The sequence below is a fragment of the Convolutriloba macropyga genome, chromosome 1, assembly GCF_964194025.1.
Source record: "Convolutriloba macropyga chromosome 1, txConMacr16.3, whole genome shotgun sequence".
In the NCBI taxonomy this organism is placed as follows: Eukaryota; Metazoa; Xenacoelomorpha; order Acoela; family Convolutidae; genus Convolutriloba; species Convolutriloba macropyga.
Genome location: NC_134468.1, coordinates 77,454,954 through 77,481,417, shown reverse-complemented (window position 1 = coordinate 77,481,417; position 26,464 = coordinate 77,454,954). Strand labels below are relative to the sequence as shown.

General features: G+C 37.2%; 3 protein-coding genes across 4 annotated transcripts; all 3 read right to left on the bottom strand.

Moving 5' to 3' along the window:
* Nucleotides 1–453: 453 nt before the first annotated feature.
* On the bottom strand, nucleotides 454–11,251 carry LOC142342899 (uncharacterized). 2 transcript variants are annotated; one of them, XM_075394560.1, is made up of 4 exons: nucleotides 8,901–11,251; nucleotides 5,065–5,204; nucleotides 2,207–2,221; nucleotides 454–1,709 (listed from the first exon to the last, which is right to left on the bottom strand). In XM_075394560.1, exons 1-4 carry the CDS (start codon nucleotides 10,839–10,841, stop codon nucleotides 584–586), a joined length of 3,222 nt encoding a protein of 1,073 aa, XP_075250675.1. In that variant the 5' UTR covers nucleotides 10,842–11,251; the 3' UTR covers nucleotides 454–583. The 2 variants fall into 2 exon arrangements, with proteins under 2 accessions (XP_075250675.1, XP_075250684.1); XM_075394569.1 differs by lacking the exon at nucleotides 2,207–2,221.
* A 3,518-nt stretch (nucleotides 11,252–14,769) lies between these two features.
* On the bottom strand, nucleotides 14,770–15,375 carry LOC142342892 (uncharacterized). The gene has a single exon (XM_075394547.1). It carries the CDS (start codon nucleotides 15,348–15,350, stop codon nucleotides 15,048–15,050), a length of 303 nt encoding a protein of 100 aa, XP_075250662.1. The 5' UTR covers nucleotides 15,351–15,375; the 3' UTR covers nucleotides 14,770–15,047.
* A 1,982-nt stretch (nucleotides 15,376–17,357) lies between these two features.
* LOC142342885 (uncharacterized) lies at nucleotides 17,358–18,910 on the bottom strand. The gene has a single exon (XM_075394535.1). The coding sequence runs from the start codon at nucleotides 18,866–18,868 to the stop codon at nucleotides 17,636–17,638; it is 1,233 nt and encodes a 410-aa protein (XP_075250650.1). The 5' UTR covers nucleotides 18,869–18,910; the 3' UTR covers nucleotides 17,358–17,635.
* Between the last annotated feature and the right edge of the window lie 7,554 nt (nucleotides 18,911–26,464).

The window sequence follows — 26,464 nt, the reverse complement described above, 5'->3', positions numbered from 1 at the left end:
AAGGTTTTATCTGACTGCATTTTGACGTTGTTACCAGGTGCTTTTAAATTTAGATATTCATTTTTTGCCGCCAAAATTTTGTTGGTGCTATTTTTTTTCTAGTCTCTTCAATGTCAGGTCACGTTGGTGCTGTAATGAAGCATGGCATTAGTAATTCAATTAGTAGATAGAATGTGTAACGATTGTTTTAAACTCAAACATCTATTTTTGTTATCTCTTGATTTGGTTGACATTTTAGTCAAAAATGTAGATGAGCTCGGGTCGGAACATCATGTGCGAACGCACATTAACGAGCCGCCTTGTTAAGTTTTAAGAACGAACAATATCAGCCGTTCCGACAGCGAATTCCTTTAAAATATTATGCTGACGTTTAGCACAAATCCCAGAACCTAAGACAAACAATGCCTGATTCTATAGATATCTCATTGCCAACGCCATAACGAAAAAGAGGAATTATGAAAACATTTAATTTGCAACAGCTAATCTACTAAGCATGTACATTAAAATTATTCGAAATTATCAAAAAGCACAGCCAGTGAAAAATAACCCTCATATTGCTTATGCAATTATACATAAAAATGACTTAAGAATAGGTGATTTCAATTTCAGTTTTGGGAATATTTTCCTCAAATTTCTGACAATATTTGGGTAACTTTAGCGCCAATTTTCGTTCATCACTGCATGCTATTGTGGGTTGAAGTTGGGTGACCAAATTGATGACGTGTTTGTCAAACATGTTGTTCACATCGCGAACATCAAGAGATAGAAGGTTGGATAGACGCGACAGAGAAGACAATTTAGAGCCAAATTTGAGAACGTTTGAAGAAACATCCAAGTGCTGAACAGCTGTTGGTATTTTCGAGAACAACTCATTCGTCTGCGTCTCGTCCATTGTAAAATCGGAACCAGAAAGGTCCAACTCTAGCAATCCTTGGGGAAATATGGTTTCCGGCAGCTCCAAGATCCCATTTCCAAGTTTCATGTCAGCTAGACTCAGTACTTGAAGATTGTGCAAATAGCTGAAGTTGAAAAACTTTACGTTTGAGTCTTTCAGACTGAAATAATTTCTCTGCAAGCTCAATTGCTCCAAAGATGGAGAGAGCTTTTCCATAAATTGGGCCGGCGTAATTTTGTTCCAACTCAAATTGAGGTTGCGCAGATGTGGAAACGTTTCCGAAAAGTTAAAGTTACTAGAGCTGTCAAAGTCTGTTTTAGCCAATGACAGGGTTTCGACTCTCTGGGGTAACATTTTAATGATGTCGTACGGTCGAAGAGTGTTTCCAAACAATATGACACTCCGCAAGCAATTAAGCTGTTTCAGTGCATCAAAATGGGTGGCTTTTAAGACCGCGTTGTTTCTCGACAAATCGAGAGTTTCCAATGTTGAAGGCAATCTTCTAAAGACTTCCTCGATCTGAACTTCTGACAATTTACTCAGTCCACAGTATTGAAGTGAGATGTGTCGTAAGTTCGAGCAGGATTGCAAGACACCAACCGAATCAGGATTCTTGATAAATCTACAGCCCCAAAAATGCAGGGCAGTGAGATTTGTGCATACGCCTGGAATCTCCAGGACAGCGTTGATGAACCAGGCGAACTTGATCCAGAGAAACTCGATCTCTGTCGGAATCCAAATAGGTTGGGTCGCTTTGGCTTTCAGAAGTTGGGCCAATGCGAACAACACTGATGGTTGCATTTGATCATCCGTGCTACAACAGAAAGCATTTCTCATTCAATGTTTGAAAACAGTTTAAGACAAGAGAGGGTATGCATACATCACATACACGAGATCCCACAAGGCCACAACAATACTTCAAACGTGGTCACGAGAAGCTTCAAGCGCGTGTGTTTCCCTTTCAAGCGAGTAAAACAAAATGAGGACTTAAAAACTCATGTCAGTCAGGCGAAGTAAAAAAACTGGCAATATTGCAGCGTTAACTTTAGCTTAATAAGAGCTGGAATCTTTGTTCCGGTGAGGAAAAACTTCTGTTTCTATCGTGCTATCTACAAGTTGCCTGCAATGCAATGCATAGACCACTAACACTACCCCCGGGCTACAACTTAGCCCCTTTCACTTTGATACCGGTAATGACATTTATGATCTACAAATACCAGGACTCTAAATGAAAATGAAAGATGATTAACTATTACCAACAACTATACTCGCCGCTTTATTCAAACTACCGTAGATTAATTGACGTCTTACTTGTTGAGGGTCAACCTGGAAAAAACCAAACGGTTTTCGATTGCAATGACTCAGATTTACTTTTTGCCATATCTTCAAACAATCTGCCATATCTTCAAATAAGGTCAGCATCATAACTATTGTATGAACTAATATCAAGTATTAAAGGCATTTGTTGATTGTAATTAATGAACTCCAATTCCACCAATTCAAAAATCTGAGAGTAGATCCAACAATGGGTCTCGTTAAGGCACGGATGTACATAATGTTCCGTCCCCACTAAACCCAAATTTTCACACATTTTTGTCAACTAGAAGATAGCTGGTGAAATTTTAATTGAAATGGCAAAACACATTTATATCAAAAACGATCATGAGATAACATTGTGATGATAAAAAGTGAAAACAACCTAGTGGTAATGTTTTTAATCATTTCTGCAATAACTTTCGCCACTGTGAACTTTTTCCCGAATTAAATTCTCGCCACTCTTCTTCATAAAGCAAGTGGGAGAAAACATTCGTCCAATCCCAGAGCAGTTTCCAAACTGTTTCAGACAAGTTATTTAAACGATCAGTTATGCAACTGTTGTTATCGCGATAAGCGGACTTGCATTATTATGAAACGTATAAATAGCAATAGACAAGCGGGTATGTATTAATGTAGTCGCTTTAGACAGAAAATAAGCATTGGGAAAATTTACTTATTCTGAATGGTTCTACGAACGTGTTTTAACCTAAAACAAAGTTAGCAAATCAGTATGGGAAAAAATTTTGTCTTTATTCTGATAGTTTCATGGATCAATAAACATAACCGACTAACGTCGGGCAAATTGCTCTCAAAATGGTGGGGGTGCACCGGGGGGCGGGGGGCTCAATTTCTAAGAACCGCCCTTCTCATACTTGAGACTAACGAGCTGAAAGGCTCTAAGATGGGCACCTTTTTATCCCGTTTTTGAGGGCGAAAAGTCAAACGGGTCAGACGAAAAATTTGTCAAGCGAAAAATCGCATTAAAAAGACCAACAGGACTAATACAATTGCTACAAACTCCGTTTGAGAGCAATCTATATTTTAGCGGCTTTTCCAAGTCGTGTTGTTGGCTTAGATTCACATAAAAAACTAGACGCCACATAGGTGTTATTTTGTCCGGCAAGTGGTCAAACCTTAGCCGCCATTGCATAGCAAAAACTATGTTTAAGTGAACTACGGCCAATATAATTCTTATTTCGAGATATCTCAAAACTAGTTTTATTTTACATTAATACAAAAGTTAGTACGAGTGCTACCATATAGTTTTTATTAGCATCATGCAACCGAAACTGACTGGTTGAATAACTTCGAGAGGGAGATGTAACGTTTTAAAACATAACCGCCTAACGTCGCAGCGAATTGCTCTCAAACGACCGGCGAGCGGTTGACTTGTCATTAGCTAGCTACGGTTTATTGAGGCCAGCTCTAACTTAATTGAAGGGGTGTGAGTTGAGCGTAGCGGGCGGGCGTGCACCGGGAGGGGGGTTGTTGGGGGGGGGGTCAACCTCTAAGAATCGCCCTTCACACCATAAGTATAAGTTTATAAGTCTAAAAAACAATTTCTGTGAATCGCATAATTTGAGACTGGTGAGCTGAAAAGCTCTAAGAGAACTGAATGCCCTCTGGGCGCTACCTGTTATCCGGATTTTGAAGACGAAAAGCCAAATGGGTCAGACGAAAAATCCGTCAAGCGAAAGATCGCATTAAAAAGACCAACAGGACTAATATAATTGCTACAAACTTTGTTTGAGATCAATTAAAAATCAGTTCTTGTTGAGACTACAACAGCTACATAACTTAGACCACAGTGTAGCCGATGAAACTTTTTCCGCCACTCCTGATACACCCTGATGGGAAAGGTAGTCTAATCAAAAAATATAAATTCACAACTACTTCAGACTTTCGTATTCGTCGGGTGCAATTTTGTTAATTAGGTTTGTTAATAAGGTTTTGTTAACAAACTTTGATAACTTCTGAGGAAAACAGTTGAAGAACACTGCTCTGCTAAACTATGAATTTTTCAAATCCAGAGTTTCACAGCACTGAAAACCAGAAAGCCATTTCCAAATCTCTACTTTTATTATAAGAGAAGTATCAAAGCGTGATCAGTTTGTATTCAATTAAAAAGACAGTGACAAGACGAACATTTTTGTATGTACAGACAAGCGAATCCTGAAAATATCTAACTCTTGAATAGAACTTAGATTCTGGATTTGAAAAACATCAGGTCACGACTAACTTAAGACACCAAAAGCAACTTAAGACTAAAAAAAGCTGCTCTTGTTCTTCAGAACTGTACAAAATCAAAATATACTACATAAAATAGAAATTTTCTAGCAGATCAAACATTTTAGGAACTAAAAAAACGTGTTCATTTGCTTTTTAAATTTGCACTTTGAAAGTAATCTTTAATACGCAAAATGCTCTCCTTGCAAAATAGCTATATTCAGTCGTCACTGATAATACATATAAAATCCCCTATTTTTTTTATCGCGAAGAACTGAGAAGCAAACCTCCACGAAAATCATTACTCAAAATGTCAAGTTCACATTGTCAAGCTTTATACTCCTCACTAAAGTGACCAAGTTTTGAAGCACAATTTTTTCTTTTTTGTACTCTTCGAGTACTCCTCGTAGAGGACGGCAGGGTCATTAGAGTGCCAATAGAGTTATGTACTGGTTTGTTAGAGTACTGTTAAACGTTGTATATAGGTGGTCTTAACGTTAGATAAAAATTTAACACATCTGGATGATCTCGTTTTGCATGCCTACTGCAGAAGTCAAAATGTAGATAAGTTAGAAAAAAAGGCTTGCTTCCTCGATAGGTAGAAGTAGCAAATTGTAGTTTCTAACTTGTTGAGTCTGAGTCGGACTGGGTTGTTGGTGGAATTGATTGTGCTTCTGGAGGCAGGTGGAAGTGTCTCAAACATTCCTTCCACCAATGAATTCACTCGCTCCTTCATCTTCCAAAACCAGACCGTATCCTCCGGTACCTAACACACACGTATGAGTCATACATATTTTATCTTGATCTTAACCCGACAGAAATAGTCAATAATTCCCTTCACGGACAAGCTTAAAACTAAAAGAACACTAACAAAACACGCAGTGACGTCATACACAGTTGAAGTGAATCTGACATGATAGTAATAACTATTTTCAAAAGATTTCTAATTAAGGAAATCACAAAAAGAAGGAAGATAAGTAGATTTGATTATAAGATGTTAAAAACCCAGTCAAGAACATTTAAGTTAATAATTTTTAATAACAAATTCGGGAGTCACTTGCACTGACAAGTTTCCGAATTTAGTCGTTTTGGCTCCTTAAAATTTATATATGTGCAGTAATAAAAAACTTCCTATTTATACTCGTCTGTTTTCTTGTTCTATATCAACTCTCCTGCTCAGAAAATTCATAGTGGCAAACGTGCACTTGAAACCATCATAATGGCCAAACGATAATCGGATCTATTCTGCCCCCCCCCCCCCCCCCCCCCCCAGCTTAGTGATCATAAATATTTTATGACCCCCAGGCGCACGTGCTATTTTCTTACATAGTAGCGCGCTATATAAAAACATATTTGTAACTGGGGGTCATAAAAAACACTGTGGGGGCAAAATAGAATAGATCCCGATAATACTTTGACGCCTAAAGATTTAAAACAAAAACAGCTAGACCCTCAACAGTTTTCCGATGATTGTTTCAAATCAATTTCAAAAACTTAAGCGGTCAATTGTGAAGAACGCTTCAATCCGGGGTGGATGAGGTAGTCTGTGGGGGTGGGTGAGGCAATAAGATCAGTAAGCGTTTCAAATTACCTCACTATAGATTAGTATAGACACCTCTGAAGATTAAAAAACTGACACAGATTTGGGCCGAACTTTTATTTGACTTAAACTACTATTTTTGTCTGAGTTCAGCCACTTAAAATTGGAGAACATATCAGATCACGCAAAATCAAGAAGTTAAGGACAAAGTCAAAACAGTAAGGTGAGAAGTTGCCACAAAAAACTGCGATCTTTTCCGTTTGTGCCCCCGCCCCCCTATGCTCCCCCGTTGCAAAGCACGTTCCATTGCATCGGAAATCATTATGCAAAAATATTGCACCTTCGTCTGGGGAGTGCAAATAATATCCGCCCACTAAGCTGAGGGGCACAAACGGAACAGATCCAAAAACTGCTCTTTTCCATTTGGGCTCCTGGATCTTTTCCGTTTGTGCCCCTCAGCATAGTGGGCGCATATTATTTGCACCGCCCGACGCACGTGCATTATTTTTACATGATGATTTACTATGCAATACCACGTGCTCAGTAACTGGGGGGCATAACGTACTAGGTGCATAACGTAGGGGGAACAAACAGAAAAGCGCCCAAAAAACAGCTGGAAGATTGTGGAAAACACTCACGGTTATCTTTCACTATGGATTCTCCAAACCATCAAAATTTGCAACTGTGTAAATTTGGGGGGGGGGGGGCATAACGTACTAGGTGCATAACGTAGGGGGAACAAACAGAAAAGCGCCCGAAAAACAGCTGGAAGATTGTGGAAAACACTCACGGTTATCTTTGACTACGGATTCTCCAACTATCAAAATTATATATTAATACATTAATCATAAATAAATTATATATTTATACCGTATAAAAAAATTAAAAGCTGATAAATTTAAAACTAAAAGCTGATAAATTTAACCGAATCGATCTGGACTCAAGATTTAATTTGAAAAACTATTGCCTATTTCAGAAGACTAAAGGCGAAAAAACATTGCAATTAAAAAGTTATTAGAATGACGGGATCGAGTAGAAAGCTGGAACGGTCTTTACTGTCGCCGTAACGGTCTATACTGTCAAATGCCTATCCATGTGCCATCCTGGATAGGCATTTGTCTAAATTAGAGACAAAGTCCTCGATCGATCTCACAAATCACGAGGACTTAAAACAGTTAAAAATGTTCCTTAACGGTCCGATAATCGTCAGTGCATGCAAGACCCGGAGATGAAGGAGTTCAAGCAGAGCATTGAACAGCGCCCATGAAAAAAGGGAGCAAAATGATCGTCGGCAAAAAGAAAAAACTGTTTTAAAGTCCAGACAAGAATGACGTAGTGATCGTCACGGAAAACATCACATAGTATAGTTTTGCATCTTTGACAGCAGAATTGAAAAGAAAGAGTAGTTACACTACGTTTTTGGCCCAGACATCACATTCTATTTCCCGAAAGATGGTTTATGGAGACTCTTCAAAGAGCTCAACCCCAGACGGTCTTAGCAATGCTCAGGTCTTCATGTCATGGAACTAGTTCCTCTAAAGGTCTGACGATTAAATACTTAAGGCTCCGGCCAGAGGGGAGGTGCACTAGAATGACAAATTCTGTAAAGAGCACAATCAGTAAAACATCGAATACGTTAGTCACTATATGAACCGCTTCAAACATCAAAAATGTATGACGAAAACAGCACAGCCAGCAGATTGCCAGAACAGCTGCGGAATAGACTTGCGTGCCGTATAAAAAAGATAGAAAAAAATATGAGTTAAAAGTTATGAGCTAAAAGTATGAGTTAAAATATGAAAAGTTATTAGCCCCGCTCAAAAAGCCATATAAAAAACATTCAGCAAGAGATTAATAAAGCTTGTTAAAAACCATTCCGGAGAAACCTTTTATTAGGAACCTTTATTACACATATGAGTTCCTTTGAACTTGAACGAATCCAAACTAAACTTAAGCGCAAAAGTCTTTTTTATTGAGTGAGGTAAGTCACGTATGATCAAAACCGAATCACGCAAATAATCTAAAAACTTTTGCAAGCTTGAGTTAGAAATGACCACGCGCGCAAACGATGTTATTGAGAGAAACAACGGAATTGACCTTTTCATTTTTGCATGTGAACAAATGTAAAATAAAAAAAGCGTCAGATGATGAAATAAAGAGACATTGCAGGAGAAGTTATTAAACACTTTAAAGAACTTTCATTGACTACGAAAACTAGACCTAAAGTGGATTATGGTTGGTTTGCAAAAACCATGTAGAAAAAATCAGATTAAAAAAATAAAAAACAGTAAAAATCAGTCAAATTACCGCATGTGAACAAAATCCACAAGCGAGAAACCACAAAACGTTGTTTGTTCAAACACATTTTTGTCACAAAAATTTTACTCGCTGTTTCCATCAACCTCCTGTTTCAGCGCGACCAACATCATCTCTTAAATGTGACTTCAAAAATCATGGAAATGTGTGAACAGATTATTAATACAGCGCCCCAAGAAATTCAATTTTTTTGAATTGTAAGAAAACAAGATAACCGCAATATAGCTCCACCGAGCTTACAGCTACGCAGCTATGAACAATTTGATCGTATAGTTGGACGTAAAAAAAGTTTTAAAAAGCTGATAATAAGCAACACCTGACCCAAAAAATTCTCTAGCTTAGCAAAAATTTTTCAGTTTTTATCACTGTCAATCATATAGCAGAACGAACAAAAACCATCTCTCCTCTTCGCTCCTTGAAATTTTCATGAAAGCAGCTTAAAAACGTCAGCATCAACAGAGACTAATTTTTGTGTACTTAAATCCAACTGAGGGAACAATAACAACCTTCACACAAATGCTCCGGACAAGTAGTTTGGTAAACATTAAAAGCTTAGATGTTTAAGTCATCAAAAAAACCTCTTCGACCAGAACCTTTAGAACGTACCTCCACACTCAACCTTAAGATAGTATTGTCACTCAGATGTCTGCACAGAGAGGCACAGTGAAGCTTTGCCAATGCCTGGATCTGTCTGTGCACTATATTGCCCTCTGAATGTGCCAAAATTCCCACCGCAAATCGGATCACATCGTCTGGAAACGCATTCTCATCCACTCCTCCGAACAAACTTTTCACCTTCTGTTTTGACAAGATTTTCCCCGCGCTTTGCACTGCATTCTTTAATAAGAATGAAACCTTGCTGTAAAACTTTTGAACGAGAAATATTGCTGCTCCGAATTCGACTGCTCGCAAATGGTGTGGTAACAAAACATCCTCTTGTTCTAAGAAGGCACTGTGATCATAATGCACAAACAAACCACACCTTTTTGCAATCTCGTACGTCTGATCTTCTGAAATTTGACTTTTTCGGAGAGACGGATTCTTCGAACAACAATCGTTAACTTTGCAATCGGAACAGAGCATTTGGAAACACACTGAGCAAACCTTCAGAAGAAAGTTGTACGCTTCTTTAATATCACTTGGCACCTTTATTTGGTTTACAGAAATCACATTCAAAGCTGGCACAAGATTTTTGGTAGTCATCTTTGTTTTGATGCCGGTCATTTCGGGTACTTCATGCACGTAACAATTCTCTTCAATGTGAAGCAAAAACATGCGTTTGTAAAGCTCGCTTGAGGCACAGGGTAATGATGATTCTACAAAATTGTGATTAAGAACTTTAATGTAATACGAGCTTATCAATGGTTTGTACAACTGCGAATAAATTGAGAGATAATCTTTCGTTCTGAGAAGCCAGTCCAATTTGTCAGCACTGCCATGCATTTTGAAGAATTCTCGGATCATTTGATCACTGAAACCAAGAACCCTGAGTCTCAGTTTGTAAGGGTAATCCTTCAAGAATCTAAGGGACCCTGGTCGCGCTGCAATCACAACACTTTTACCATTTGAGCACATTAAGTAGCGGATCCATTCATCAGTTGTCATTTCTGAGGAATCAACGGAAACACGGCCCTCAACTCCAGTCATCTCCTTTCCGAATGTCCACCTTCGATTGTACTCCTCGAAACCATCGAACAAAAACAACTGATCCGCAAAATGCGGCGAGCTGAAGTCAAAGTCGACAGTGTAACCATAGCTTTGAATGAAATGCTCAAAAGTCATTTTCTTCCCTCCGAATTGGTTCAATTTTCGACAAGTGAGCAAAATAACATTCTGGAACTTAGGCAAATCTCCTTTCAAAAACCTGCACGCAATTTGTCCCAATAACGTCGACTTCCCAATACCAGCAGGACCGTCCAAGAGTGTAAATTTTCCATGCAAAAATGAAACATCTTGAAAGTTCGAGAGCTCCCAGCGTTTCTTCTCTCCAAAGGCGTCGGCCAAGGCTAAATCCATAATTCTGTTGTTGTAACCCACAGAGGGCGTGCTCGAACCCGAATTGTCTCGCGAGTGGTGCATTGCATTGTAGCCCAAATTTATAGCATCAAACTGCTCGCGATCTTTGTTAATAGACTCTTCGATTATAATCAACTTTAGAGTCTTGGCCAATATATAGTCAACGAAGTCGTCAACTCTCGACTCGTTTCCTATGATCAAATTCTTGCCGAAAAAGTTGAGATGTATTTTAAGCGTGTCAAACACTTCGCTCGATGCAATCTGGTCGGCTAGATCTTTTCTGTCAACCCGCTCCAAAGCTTCCAGGAATTTGGTGAAGGCTTCAGTTTTGGTTCGACATATTTTCACCAACTGATCGTACAATTCCTGCGATGGCTTTGCACTCTGAATGATAGAGTCGCGAACGAGTTGGTCCAACACTTCAGAAGAGTAAAGGTAAATAGCAATTTGACAGGATGTAATGTGAGGCAACGAATCAATTATGGTCTTCCTTTTGAAGGATAGTCGACAAACAGCTAATGATTCGGCCATTTATATTTCTAAAGAGGCTTCACTTTTGATTTGACTAATTCAAGACTGCGTCATACTATCCCCTAGGTCTCCAACCATCAGAAACAAATGCGACCAGTTTAATCGGCTGCTAATTATCACATAAAAATAAAACTGAAATCGGAAGAATAATCGGAGAGAACGGATTCGTAGCTGTTTAAAAGCATTCGCAAGCCTAGGCACGCACTGCATTCAGTAGAAAGCAATAGTGTGCATTACAAATTCACAGTTCGCTATGAATTTACGTCTCAGCTAACTGGGAGATAAGTAATTGAGACCATTTAGGTTGATATTATTGAGTAAACATCTTCAACATCGGAACAGCTGCGATGATGAAATTAATAGCCACAATCTATCAGGTTTCAGCCGAAGTCCAGCAACATTTTGGCCAAATATCTGAAAAAGAATACCTGGACAGTCAAAACGTTATTAAAATGCTAACCGCTGCACCGCGACGATCTGCTCTAAGTTGAGCTTTCTTTTTCTATAGCTTTATCAGCTAAAGAATATTTCTACCATGTTCATCTTTAAATCCAAATACAAATTGACTTGCTCCAAACGATAAGTTTCTTATATGGTAAAATGGTTGTAAAAAAGAGTTATATTTTAAAATCAAACCAACTTTTTTTTGTAGGAAATAATTCACAGCATTAAAAACTCCTGATATATAAGAATCAAAAACTTCCAACTGACCCTTTAAGGGCTTATTTGAGTGCTTTCCTGTAAATTAAAAACTGAATAGTTGATTGAATCTGAAACTCTCCATACAAAAAACGAAGTTTTTTTGAAAGATGGAAAAATGTTCTATTTCGGTTCACAAAAAATAGAATACTCCCGAGTGAAAAAGCCCAAAAATTTACTGAGAAAAAATGTATTTAACGCTACTAAAAACAGCCTATAAGAGGTATTTTGAAACATTCTGTGCTAAACACAGACTCGCACGAGCCATATTGATATACCTTAACATTTTTTTAACCAGTTAGTGTAAATTTTATTTTTTTATTGAATAATAGAACAAGGACGCTCGATAAGGTACTTTTGTGAAAACTGTTCCGACCCCTCTCAACGACAAATTTTGCTCAGTTCTTTAGCGGAGAGAGCACCAAAAGCTAATTCATGAAACTTCAAAACTCGATAACTCTTGAAAACAGGCCTATTGCCAATCTTACTATTTAAAATCTATTATTATAACGTCCGTGGAAAAACTACCAATTCTACGGTTGCTGAAAAAAACACGGCGAGGATATCTATTTCAATATAGATAGAAAAATTCAAAAACAGCTCTATAAGAAAATGTTGAAACTAAAAGTGTCCAAATTTTCTACCATTGCTATAACAGAATGTCGACGCGTTTCAAAGAAATGGTTTCAAACGAGTATCAATCAAAATTTCAAATTTCAAACAAAGTTCCCCAGATATTATAAGATCTACTTTTTTGAGTTCAAACTACGGCAATTTCTTAACACGTCTTCGATCAACTTATCTCTAACAGCACATACAGCCTGAAATAAGGGCGTCATTTGAAACAAATGTGAACCCATCCCTCTTACTCAAATCAACTAGCTTTTTAGTAAACAAGTTTACTTCCACGCCATTGTTTTAAATTAAGAATCACTCCCTGATTACTTTAGGAAACAACGATTAGACCAATACTAGCATTGCTATTGCCGTTCGTTTATTGGGAACACGTAATTTTTCCAAATGTAGTTATGAATAATATGACAAAAAAATCAATATATCAAAGTCGTCATTCAACTTATCTCTAATAACACATACAGCCTGAAATGATGTTGTCATTTGAAATACATGTGATCCCATCCCCTTTACTCAAATAAACGAGCTTTTTAGTAATTAAAAATTACTTCCACGCCATTGTTTTAAATTAAGAATCAGTTCCCTGATTACTTTAGGAAACAACGATTAGACCAATACTAAGCATTGCTATTGTCGTTCGTTTGACCCGGTAAATTAAACAAAGTGGATGACAGAAGCTCATTTTGTGCCATCTTTGATGAAAAAGTCTGAAATTTGAAAATAGCAAAAATTTCAGCCAAAAAATTGGATGAAATAGCTCAACAACACATGAGAGCTATTTTAACGTAATAAGTTTGAACGTGATTGTTAAAGTTGTCTGTAAATTACTGAACTCGGTACTCTTCTGTTTTCAGAGGTAAAATAAAAAAACACTGCCGTTACCAATTTTAACATTTTATTTTCAAAACTTGGCGACGAAATAGCGTAAAAGCACGGAAAACAAGAACAAGAAAGAAAATCCGTCAAATGTTCACAAAATTTGAAACCTCAATAAATCTGTTGAAATAAAAAAAATTCACAAAAATCTTGTTACTTATATCTTTTACGCTGGACGGGATTTCTAATGATACCACTCATAACCCTCTACGATGAATATATCGATCGGCCAAAATTAACTGAAAAAAAGCATTTGATTATATGGTTCCTCTCCAACTAAAGTGGGTCAGAAAAATTATGGTCTATAATCCAAACAAACTTGATGCTCCAAGACTGTTGCTTGTATATTTGCATTTCTATGAACAAATTGACACCTCAAACTTTTCTGAGGAAATGAACACTTTTTGCAAACTTGAAAGTTAAAACTAAAAAAAAAACAATGGTTTTCAGTGGTCTCAGTTATATCGTACCAACTATGTGGTAGCATAAGCTTCATCAAGATCGGATTCATTTTTTATTTGCTGCATTATTTGATAACTGTTTGCACGATTTAATCAAGGTACAATTAATCATTAAAACCATTGAAAGTCATCAAAAACGAAATCTGTGAATTTTTTTCAGTATATATATTTACTCATCTCAGTCAAACTTTGCTAGCCATTTGTCGGTGCAAGCATCACAAAGCTCTGATCAACAGCAAATGCGTATCACCTGTGAGGGAGTCTACGGAACGACAACGAACTAAAACCATCATAAAATAAATTAATAACAAGAATTAATCTTTATGGAAGCTGAAATGTCAGGTAAAATTTGCAGTTGATATCAAAGAGCGGCGGCATATTATTATCTTTAGTAGCACTTTGCGAACAAGGGAAGGCTTTAAATCAGAAATTTTTGAAATATAAATTGCACTTTCTCAAAACCGCAAAATTTCTCAGAATATAAGAATTTTCTATTTATCCGAAAGCCCTAATCTCTGTTGCGAAACTATGCTTTCATTTGAAATTTGTTAAAAAAGCGCTATTAGCTCATGGTATTCAAAATTCGGGATTAAAAGATTCAGTCAGGACAGATATTTTCATAGGATCAAACCTCTTATTGAATGGTTTCCAATGTAAAAGTGTATCTTAAATCATCGATGGAAATCCACTAAAGACTCTTCCGTGTAAGTGATTTCTCCATGCAACCAAAAACTTCGACAAAAACCTTTATTTTTTGACCTGATATCTTCACCACAAAACAAAAACGAAAATCAACACATGATATCATCCAAAACTTCTTTCGCTGAAAATTCCTCTCAGCGGGGAAAAACTACAAATTTTCAACCTAGATGACCAACACCATCGCCACACCAAATCATTTAAAGATTCGACATAGTTTGGTCAAAATGTAAAAAAAAACAGTAACAAGATGACCCCAATCGAGCATGAAGTTATGAGCAGAACTAATATACAAGGAACATCCTTTTCCTTCCAAAGGCAGGGAAAAAAACAGCGACTCACTAATGAAAACCAAAGTCAGCAAACAGCAGCACAACACTCACAAAATAACCGTGCATAAAGTAACGCCCCCACGGAAAACACAAAAAGGTAAAAAAAAGAAAATTTTATCGCTATCAAAGTGCCTATTCGTATCAAAAGGACTAAATTACTAGGCATGAAAAAATTGAGGATCGTGAAAAAATTTTTGAATGCTAAGACTGTCGAAAATGCAGACAAAATTTAGTCAAACAATCTCAAAACTCTGCTGCAATTTCTATTATCACAAGGACAGAAAATTGCATCAATAGAATGTATCAATTACTAGTTTCTTTCTGAAATCAGTTTGAGGCAGAATTGAGAACCTCCTGTTTTAGCCGTGAAAACAGCCAAAAATAATCCACAGCAACAACTCGAAGTCCTGTGCTTGCGAAAAACCGCAACCAACTGAGCACGTCGGATGTCAAAGTGAAACAAACATCCCACCCATTTCTTCGCATTACTAGAAACATCAAATCGTCTACATGTCTTCCACTGACCACTTGTGAGCAGCTTCCGCAAATGCTTTCTTGTTGTTAATGCTGTCAAAGTATTTCTTCTCAAAACCGTTAGATCGATCAACTCCATCCCATCTGTACCCTGGCGGTATGTTAAAACGATTTGCTGGCCAGGAGCCTTTGTACTTCGGATAAACAGCATTCTTCTCTCTCTTGGCCTTTTTCTTGCATAAGTAATCCGCCATTGGATCATCTTCGTGAGTTTTCTCCTTTAGATATTTCTCTAGGTCAACGTCGCCCGTCGATCTCGTGAAATCTTTTCCCATTTCATGAATGGCGTCTTGTGCTGCAGATTTCTACTGCTTTATTTGGGCGGCCCCTGTTTTCCACTTGGCTACTTTATCTTGTATCATTTTCTGCTTGGCCTCCAAATCTCTATTTACTTCTTTTTTCTTACCTGTTGCTCGGTCCCGGTAAAAAAATTGGATGAAATAGCTCAACAACACATGAGAGCTATTTTAACGTAATAAGTTTGAACGTGATTGTTAAAGTTGTCTGTAAATTACTGAACTCGGTACTCTTCTGTTTTCAGAGGTAAAATAAAAAAACACTGCCGTTACCAATTTTAACATTTTATTTTCAAAACTTGGCGACGAAATAGCGTAAAAGCACGGAAAACAAGAACAAGAAAGAAAATCCGTCAAATGTTCACAAAATTTGAAACCTCAATAAATCTGTTGAAATAAAAAAAATTCACAAAAATCTTGTTACTTATATCTTTTACGCTGGACGGGATTTCTAATGATACCACTCATAACCCTCTACGATGAATATATCGATCGGCCAAAATTAACTGAAAAAAAGCATTTGATTATATGGTTCCTCTCCAACTAAAGTGGGTCAGAAAAATTATGGTCTATAATCCAAACAAACTTGATGCTCCAAGACTGTTGCTTGTATATTTGCATTTCTATGAACAAATTGACACCTCAAACTTTTCTGAGGAAATGAACACTTTTTGCAAACTTGAAAGTTAAAACTAAAAAAAAAACAATGGTTTTCAGTGGTCTCAGTTATATCGTACCAACTATGTGGTAGCATAAGCTTCATCAAGATCGGATTCATTTTTTATTTGCTGCATTATTTGATAACTGTTTGCACGATTTAATCAAGGTACAATTAATCATTAAAACCATTGAAAGTCATCAAAAACGAAATCTGTGAATTTTTTTCAGTATATATATTTACTCATCTCAGTCAAACTTTGCTAGCCATTTGTCGGTGCAAGCATCACAAAGCTCTGATCAACAGCAAATGCGTATCACCTGTGAGGGAGTCTACGGAACGACAACGAACTAAAACCATCATAAAATAAATTAATAACAAGAATTAATCTTTATGGAAGCTGAAATGTCAGGTAAAATTTGCAGTTGATATCAAAGAGCGGCGGCATATTATTATCTTTAGTAGCACTTTGCGAACAAGGGAAGGCTTTAAATCAGAAATTTTTGAAATATAAATTGCACTTTCTCAAAACCGCAAAATTTCTCAGAATATAAGAATTTTCTATTTATCCGAAAGCCCTAATCTCTGTTGCGAAACTATGCTTTCATTTGAAATTTGTTAAAAAAGCGCTATTAGCTCATGGTATTCAAAATTCGGGATTAAAAGATTCAGTCAGGACAGATATTTTCATAGGATCAAACCTCTTATTGAATGGTTTCCAATGTAAAAGTGTATCTTAAATCATCGATGGAAATCCACTAAAGACTCTTCCGTGTGAGTGATTTCTCCATGCAACCAAAAACTTCGACAAAAACCTTTATTTTTTGACCTGATATCTTCACCACAAAACAAAAACGAAAATCAACACATGATATCATCCAAAACTTCTTTCGCTGAAAATTCCTCTCAGCGGGGAAAAACTACAAATTTTCAACCTAGATGACCAACACCATCGCCACACCAAATCATTTAAAGATTCGACATAGTTTGGTCAAAATGTAAAAAAAACAGTAACAAGATGACCCCAATCGAGCATGAAGTTATGAGCAGAACTAATATACAAGGAACATCCTTTTCCTTCCAAAGGCAGGGAAAAAAACAGCGACTCACTAATGAAAACCAAAGTCAGCAAACAGCAGCACAACACTCACAAAATAACCGTGCATAAAGTAACGCCCCCACGGAAAACACAAAAAGGTAAAAAAAAGAAAATTTTATCGCTATCAAAGTGCCTATTCGTATCAAAAGGACTAAATTACTAGGCATGAAAAAATTGAGGATCGTGAAAAAATTTTTGAATGCTAAGACTGTCGAAAATGCAGACAAAATTTAGTCAAACAATCTCAAAACTCTGCTGCAATTTCTATTATCACAAGGACAGAAAATTGCATCAATAGAATGTATCAATTACTAGTTTCTTTCTGAAATCAGTTTGAGGCAGAATTGAGAACCTCCTGTTTTAGCCGTGAAAACAGCCAAAAATAATCCACAGCAACAACTCGAAGTCCTGTGCTTGCGAAAAACCGCAACCAACTGAGCACGTCGGATGTCAAAGTGAAACAAACATCCCACCCATTTCTTCGCATTACTAGAAACATCAAATCGTCTACATGTCTTCCACTGACCACTTGTGAGCAGCTTCCGCAAATGCTTTCTTGTTGTTAATGCTGTCAAAGTATTTCTTCTCAAAACCGTTAGATCGATCAACTCCATCCCATCTGTACCCTGGCGGTATGTTAAAACGATTTGCTGGCCAGGAGCCTTTGTACTTCGGATAAACAGCATTCTTCTCTCTCTTGGCCTTTTTCTTGCATAAGTAATCCGCCATTGGATCATCTTCGTGAGTTTTCTCCTTTAGATATTTCTCTAGGTCAACGTCGCCCGTCGATCTCGTGAAATCTTTTCCCATTTCATGAATGGCGTCTTGTGCTGCAGATTTCTGCTGCTTTATTTGGGCGGCCCCTGTTTTCCACTTGGCTACTTTATCTTGTATCATTTTCTGCTTGGCCTCCAAATCTCTATTTACTTCTTTTTTCTTACCTGTTGCTCGGTCCCGGTAAATAGTTCTCTGCTCCGAATTCACATTTTCATCTTCAGCTACTTGGTTCATGTTTTTTCGAGGTGGCGAAGCATCGCTTGAATCATGTCGTTTTCGGGGTGGCGAAGCGTCGCTTGAATCATGTCGTTTTCGGGGTGCCGAAGCATCGCTTGAATCATGTCGTTTTCGGGGTGGCGAAGCATCGCTTGAATCATGTCGTTTTCGGGGTGGCGAAGCGTCGCTTGAATCATGTCTTTTTGGGGGTGGCGAAGCGTCGCTTGAATCATGTCGTTTTCGGGGTGGCGAAGCATCGCTTGAATCATGTCGTTTTCGGGGTGGCGAAGCATCACTAGGATCATGTCGTTTTCGGGGTGGTGAAGCATCACTGGAACCATTACGTTTCCGGTATGGCGAAGCATTGCTAGAGTCATGTCGTTTCCTCGCCAGTTGAGTCTTTCTATTGTATTTTCCGTCTAGAGTAAAAATCGAGTCATGTTTCCGAGAATCATCTGTTTTCCGGTTTCCATCGGAGGCTTCTAACACTTTCCAACTAGAACTGGCACGATATTTCTCTATTTCAACTAATTCTGCTGGTCGCTCATCTGTTGTCTCTGCAACAGCCGGGAGTTCGTCCAGTTCAATATCTTCGTCCTCTGATTTGAATTCAGTATTTTGCCAGTCACCCTCACTATAGTCAATAATTTTTATATTGTTCTCTTCTTTTTGTCGTTTCCGCTTTTTCTTTTTTTCTTTTGGTTGCGCATCTAGATAATTTTTTTGCAGATATTCAATCATAGACATCTCAAATTTTCATTAACTCTCTAGAACAACAAATTTAAACAATCATTGGCACGAATCGGGAGGCTAATTAACTGTTAGAGCTCTGAATTGTGTTGTAATTACTTGATATTTGGATTTATTCTGATACCGCCACTTAGAACGGATTTTAAAGGCTCTTTCCCGTTATACCCCCTGTCTCTTTGGTTATATGTAATGTTTAACTTAAGGAAAAGCTGCAAAAAATAACGCATCTACACAACATGGAAACTAAAAACCTGTTTACCATCATTATAGTCTAGTTTTGACCAGCATCTAAAATCGCATATTGTATGCGAAATAACAAGTAGTAGATGCAATTCTACCTATGTCGCGCAAACTTGCGGACATATAACCACACGGATGGCAGAGCATCAAAAAAAGGAATCATCGGTAGGTCAGCATGTAAGCGAATGTTGTGGCACATCACTCGCGTTTCATTCGCGTATAAATGATGAGTGCTATGTGCCACAAAAACTCTCGAAGCGTTACATATAGCACAAAGAAAGCTGTTACGCACTGATTTTTAGAGTATGAATCTACGATGTTATTGAGGTAAATATTCGAAGCAAATAGTTATAATAACTGTCATTTTACAAGGACTTATTTTGATGTTTCACAGTGCGATTTTTAGCAGATATATTTTGAATAGATTTAGCTAGTAATAGCCTTTTATTGAGCGGTTCAGATGCGTGATATATCCACTAGTTTGCCTTGTATTTAATAACTTTTCTCAGAGTTATCTAGCTTTATTGAAGCCTGTTGTAACTTAACGTTTTATAAAGATTTTCCAGTTCAATCTTTAATTATATTTAGCAATAGTTGTTCAATAACTTTAGCAAGAAGTTTCTCAAGTTTTTATCAAGTTTTATAAGATGTTGGGCAACTGATTGTCAGGCTGGTTCTCTGGTGTTCTGGTGATCGTGGGTTCCGCAGGGCTGTACCTTGAGTTGTATTGGTCCTTCGCAAATATTTACTGATCTACAAGTTGGGCAATTTCCGGCTTTTGTACGTCTCTTGATGTTTGTTAAGTACATATACAAATTCCGTTTTAGCACCTACTTTATCAGAATAATTACTTCACCAAGTACATAATCTTTCACAAAGTTATTTACTGATTTTGTGAATTTATCATCAAGAAACTCAAAAAAGTAAATATTGAGGCTTTTAGGCACTTGATATGTTTGCTATTAAACTGTCACTCTGCGGTTGTTTTTCGTAAACATAAAAAAATTAGAGGTTACAGGCCTAGATGGAAATACTGGCTATATTTGGCCTTGAAACTGAATCAATATTAATTAATATAAAGCACTTAATTCTGGATATTTTAAGGAATATCATCACGTAACTATGAGGGACGAAATAGGGGCGTGACACTACCGGACTTTATAAAAATTTTCCATGAAAATTTTGGGAAAGAACTGGGTTTTACAATTTTTCTATAAAACATATAATCTGCACGAGTATGAGGATATAAACATATTTTTGTTGGAGCCACCCAATTTATGTTTTCTTAGAAAAGAGTTTTGGAACGAAAGCATCTAAGTTTAAGACAATTAAAGAAGTTAAGAGAAATAAAGTTTAAGTTAAGACAAATGGGATAAAGGTTAAAGTGAGGAAAGTTAAGACAAGATTAAGAGCTTTGAAGGAACATTTAGAATGTGAAAGTGCGCTAATCTCAGAGTAAAGAGTGAAGACATAAGTTTAAAGTTAACATTAAGAGAAGACATTGAGTTAGCACTGAAAATAATTACGGTTATTTCGTTAAATAATGGCTCTAAACTTTGAGAAGGAGTAGGAGAAGGATTCTGGTTGAATGACTAGTTTAAAGCACTGGTTAATTTCTGGAAGTGAACAGTTATTTCGAGTGTATAAAGCACTGATTAGTTAAGCTTATTGAGTGAAGGGGTACTTAATTTGTTATAAGAATAAAATTTGTCGAACTTATATAAGACTTTCAAGAGCTTAAAGCATACTCTCCTTTCGGGATTGAGCTTGGTTGTCCAGTTCATCGTCTGTGTTAAATTGGTGCATGGTGTTGATATGGTAGAAGTTGCAGGCATGGAATTTCGTCGTTGTCGTTTGAGGGTTCCAAGTTCTTCTGGAGAGATGACTGTTGGCGGTTGCTTTAGTTGTTTGGCTAGAGTTGTGACTACATCTGCTTTCAGATGTTTGGGTACGGAAACTACTGGGTTAAGCGGTACATTGGTTCCGTTAAGCTTCATGATATTTGGTACCATTCGTCGTACAAAGGCTGCTTTATGGTATAAGACCATGAAGAGAATATGTAGGGCTAGATTTCCGATAAAGACAATGATTGTTAGCGAGAGAAAAGTTTGATTGTAACGTAGGATTCAAGTTTGTCGATTAATGCTGGCTTAAATGACTTCATTTCAGTAGTAATTGGTTTTGCTATGGCATCTAGTGATTCTGTTGATAACTTTCGATTCGTGTAAATAAATTCTGTTTTAACTTTCTTTAATAAATCTAGATTTGCTTCAGTGCTTGATTCATACTTCGGAAATTCGTTGATGTTGAGTACTGAGTCAATTAAATGTGCAAGTGGATCTGGTAATTTTACATTAATTCTCGTTGCTGGAAGGTACTGACAGCTTTGTAAATCAGCTCAGATTTTAATGTGGTCATACATTTTAATGTGGATATAATGTGGAACATTATATCCACATTTTACTGTGATTAAACAGATGTTACAACCTTTATGAGGAATGTTGGTCTGTAGGCCATTCTCGTCCGTACCAATCTCACTAAGGGTAAAATCACTTGAAGCTGATGTTAGTAGCCATATTCCGTATCCAAGGTTCTCTGCTCGTTCTGGGTTGGGTAACACAACCTTCTCTGTGTCACATACTTTCAATGCTGAGATTGAGTGGTGAAACTTGAGGGTTGCTAGACACGAAAAGAATCCAAGGTGGGTTTTTATTGTCTCATGACAGATTCGGTATCGTGGCGATCCAAGACAGTTGTCATACTGAGCTTTCGTCAGTACTGCAGTTTCCACCTGTCCTTCTGAGATTGCTAAATACTCTCCTCTATCACGTATCGTAAGGCATCTACAGAGTCCTTCTGAGGCATAGGGATTACAATTTCACGATAAATTTCAAACACTGTCTGGCTAGAGGCTAGGGGAATGGCTAATGTCAGTAAAAGTCCGTCTTCAACTGTTGAAATCTCTTGTACTAATTTCGCATCGTAGTACGAAAGTATGTCAGTCATGGGTATTGCCAAAGTTAGACGATCTGGGGCGTTCTTTTGGCTATCGTGGACTGCATCCAGGATTTTTATCAAAGATTTTTGCGGTACTAATGAGATTGGAAGACGTTTATCAAGTAAAGTAGGTATAGCATTGATAACATTAATTCGAAAAGAATATAAAGCTGCTCTGTAACTTTTGATATCTGCATAAAGAGTAAGAAGTAATGATACTGCTGTGTCAAAGTTAACGTTCAATTGTTGCTGTGATAATTGAATTTCCATACAGGTGGCTAGTGCATCCAGATTGTGGTCGTCTATTGCAAATTGTTCCTCAACTAGTTTCCAGTTTCTGTTTTGGTTTTCTTGCATTTCGTTTTGAACTTTATAAACTTTTGCAAGTTCGTCAGCAACTAGGAAAAGTTTCTCATCGGTTTGTGCATCGATTTCCATGACATAGTCGTTGAGGCTATTAAAGCTATTAGCTAATCGATCGATGTTTTCAGCGTTTTGAGACGTGCGCTGACATGATCCGAAAATTCCTGTTATTCCACCGCATCCTCCGCTGCTCATAGCTATTCCTGGACCAAAAAGTCCAATTCCAGCAACTGCGGCTGCTGTAGCAAGCGGGGCGGCTCTTTTATGTCGGTTGTGAGGATCTTCATCAACTCTGGTGAGGAGTTTTTTGGTCTCGTTGCGTAGTTTGAGGACTTCAATTTCAGCTTCGATTGTTTCATTGAGGATCTTCGTGTAAAGCCAGTCAACATTGAAGGCCTGTGTCTGATTCTGATACGTGGTACTGGACGTCATATTACAAAACTCTGACTTTGTTATCCAATTCTGTGAGAGTTCGTTAAGTAGAGTCTCTACTTGTTGTCGTATCGTGAAATTATAACGAGGAAACGGGACTAAAAATTCCGCATTAATGGACTTCTCAGTGATTAATATCTTCCCTTCCCTATGGAAGATTATTCCTTGAGCCAGAGCTGCTTCCGTGTTAATCGGAGTCTCAAAAGTGGGGCCGAAAAGTACGAGATTTAACACAATTGTAAATAACATTTCCGTATTTCAATAATAACAACTATGTTTCAGGACAATCTTCTATTGATGTGGCTCTTCTGGATGTTCAACTGGTTTCTATTTGGTCTTCCGGTGTTTATTTGTTCATTTATGTACGTTACTCGGGCTTTTAGTTCTAGCTTTCTCAATATGGCACTTGTTTATGTGATGTTTATTTATTTCAGGTGTACTGTACTTTTGGGTCATGTGTGTTGATGTGTGTATTTATTGATATTACTACTAAATATGAGGTTTAAACATGTTGAAGTGTGGTTATTTGGTTGAATGTTGGGTGTGTGATGAAGGGGTTAATGGTTGGGGGGGTCGAATTATGCAGTCTTTACATGTTTTTTCGAGTTTTTCAGATTATTTTGCCCACAATATTGCACCATGTGTTTTAATATCACTGTTTCTGCCTTAATTATTGGATGTTGTTTGTCGGAAGGTTTCGACGACCAGGTTTGTCGGAAGGAAAGCTATTCACTGGTCAAGATTGATCCATCCGAAGTTTAATATGACAGCAGTAGATAATATAGTTATTGACAGTGGGAGTGGTGGTGGTACTGAGTGGTGGATTATTATTATATTAGTATTCTTCTTATTATTATCATTAGTATCTGGGTTGTTGGGAGTGTGGGCAAATCGAAGGAGGAGGAGGAGGGAAGTGAAAAGATCAGAGGAGGCTGTCGGGGAAGATTCAGTGTGACTTATTATTTATTTTTATTTTATTTAACTATATTAATAGCTGTAATATTGTGTAATATTAATATTAATATAACTGTGTAAGGACTATTGAAACTGACTTTAATATTGTAGTTGTAGGTGTAATATTGACTGGTGCTACTAATATACTTCTCACATGGTGCTAGTAATTTGGTAGTAATTAGTATATATCAAAGCTTGTTTTGTGGGGGGAATTGAGAGTATAAGTAGGGGTTAAAAAGAAGAATGAGAGAGGCATAGTGAATAAGTGAATGTTAGTGAAGAGTGTAAGTGTGTGTTCAGAGTGATAAAGTGTGTTTCACGTCATGTGTTGTTAACTTTTAGCGGTCATTATAGCAATGAGTATTTTAAATGTTGTTGTGCCAAATTAAACGAATTTTAGTGCAATTTTGAGGCAGTTTATTCATTTTGATAGCATTTATTCAGTTTGGATGGTGCTGAGCGGTACATGACTCGTTCTACTAGGACAAATGGTCCGTCCGGTCAGAGTACTAGTGGTGGTGGTACCGTAGCTGAGGATAGCGCCAATGAGAAATGACTAGTGTCGGTGCAATTGTATTCATCATGTAGTTTAGTTTCATCTATAGGTGAGTTTTTACTTGTTATTTGGCAATTGTAGCTTTGATAGTTGGTTTTTACTGTTGGAAATAGAAGCTGTAGTGTGTGTGAGCATGTGGTAACATTTTAATGTCGGTGTGTGACTTTATAATGACATATTTGTGAAGGTGAAATTTTGGTGAAATAACGCCTTTTTTTATTTTCGGGCATTAACTTTAATTTACTTGTGAATTATTGATTATAGACTGGTTCTAATGGTTCTAGATACTTTTCCCGGTTGTTAGCAGCGCTTGTGTGTAATTTGAACTGGTTTAGAAGAGTATTTGGTACTAGTTTTTACATGTAATTTTTTCGTAATTTTGGCCATTTTTCCTCATCAGGGCTGGTATTGCATATATGTGAATTTTTCGATTTTTATTAAATTTTGGGCAAATTTTTTGGCTTAGCCCACTCAGTAGACATCGATGGGGAATAACTATGCTATAAATTCAGGTTTTTGGGCACTTTTTGTTCAACTTTTTTAATAATGTATGAAAAACCGAAAAATGCGAAAAATTGAGGGCTCCAGCGTCACTCAATTTTTAAATTGCTCCAATCGGTCTCAAAATTGGTAAGTTGCTTCAGGGTCTCAAAAAACGCTGCAGCGCAAAGCAAAAATTTGGCGCAATTTGAGCATTTTTCGCAAAGTTATGACTGTTTTTGTGATCTTAACCTGGCTATTTTTGGATCATGAAATTTCGGTCTGAATAAGTCGTCACTGTCCATACATTATCGGTATTGAATGGTAAAAATGGTACTGTCTGTGCTTGGTACTAATGTATATTACTGAATTATAGGGTTTGAAGCTATTTATCGGGTCAGAACATTGATTTTTACGTCCAAAATGCTAATTTTTAGGCGTGATTTTTCCACTAATTGAGCTTCTGCGAGACATGTGTCGGTCTGGTAATTCTCTAGTGGCCTAAATCAGGTGCTAACTGTTAGTACTGATATACCAGGGGTAGCATTTTGGTAGCTCTGAAGCTGAATAACTTGTGTTTTGTGCCGGTTTTTCTGTGAAATTTACGAGGTTTGTATTTGTGAAGCGTCATGTTTTGTGCATAAGTTGACATAGATTGTCGATAATTGATTTTTGACAGTGATTGTGGATCATAATAGTGAGTACTATGTTGGTAGCAGCTGTTGGTGCAGTTTGGTGCATGATTTGACTTTGTTATGTGGAGTTTTTCACTTTAGAATTTTGGGCTAAATTTGATCAGATATGTGCAATTTTCGATTTTTTTTACTTTCTTCAACATTTATGAATTTCTATGCAATTGTATGGGTTTATTAGGTTTAGACAACTACTAGGGAGACTGAATATTGGATATGGGCTCATAATTTGGCTATTTGATACTATTTTTATGGTCTAAATCTGGCTCTATTTTGGCGAATTTGAGAAGAGTCTGGTAGGCTTCGTTTTTTTTCTATTATTCCAACATTTTGTTTAACAAGTTTCAATTTTTTTAGTATGGGCGTGCAGACCTTGAGCATGCGGATGTTTTAAGCTAATAATATTGGGTTTTTGATCAATTTTTCGGATTTTATGAACTCGTTCGTAAATTTTCAAAAAGTCTCCAAAATTGAGGGGCCCAGCGTCACTCAATTTTTAAAATGCTTCGATCCAGCTCAAAATTAATGAATCGCTTTATCGGCTCAAAAAACCCTGCAGCGCGTTTGGCGGTTTCAGCTATCTTTTCACGATTTATAACGTTTTCGCTGCAGTGAACCTGGGTTTTTTGAAAAGGCTCAGATAGGAGATAGGTTATTGGCTATGAGGCTATGAAAAACTTGTTCAGAATGATTGATATTGCTATGGTTGGACTGTTCATGAGTAGGGCTAACTGAAATAACAATCGGGCATATTCAGGTATTAAGATGCATTCTGGATCACTTTTGCTGGAAATTACACTTAAATTTTTGTGATTTTCGTTATTTTGGCAGTCTTTTCTCAGCTTATATTGACACTAGGGGCTGGGAGTGCATATTCTG

Coding starts and splice junctions, on each gene's coding strand:
- LOC142342885 (XM_075394535.1), bottom strand. CDS start 18,868: ATGTCTATGATTGAATATCTGCAAAAAAATTATCTAGATGCGCAACCA.
- LOC142342899 (XM_075394560.1), bottom strand. CDS start 10,841: ATGGCCGAATCATTAGCTGTTTGTCGACTATCCTTCAAAAGGAAGACC. Junction 5,205..8,900: donor TCTTAAGGTTGAGTGTGGAG/GTACGTTCTAAA, acceptor CGTGTGTGTTAG/GTACCGGAGGATACGGTCTG.
- LOC142342892 (XM_075394547.1), bottom strand. CDS start 15,350: ATGGGAAAAGATTTCACGAGATCGACGGGCGACGTTGACCTAGAGAAA.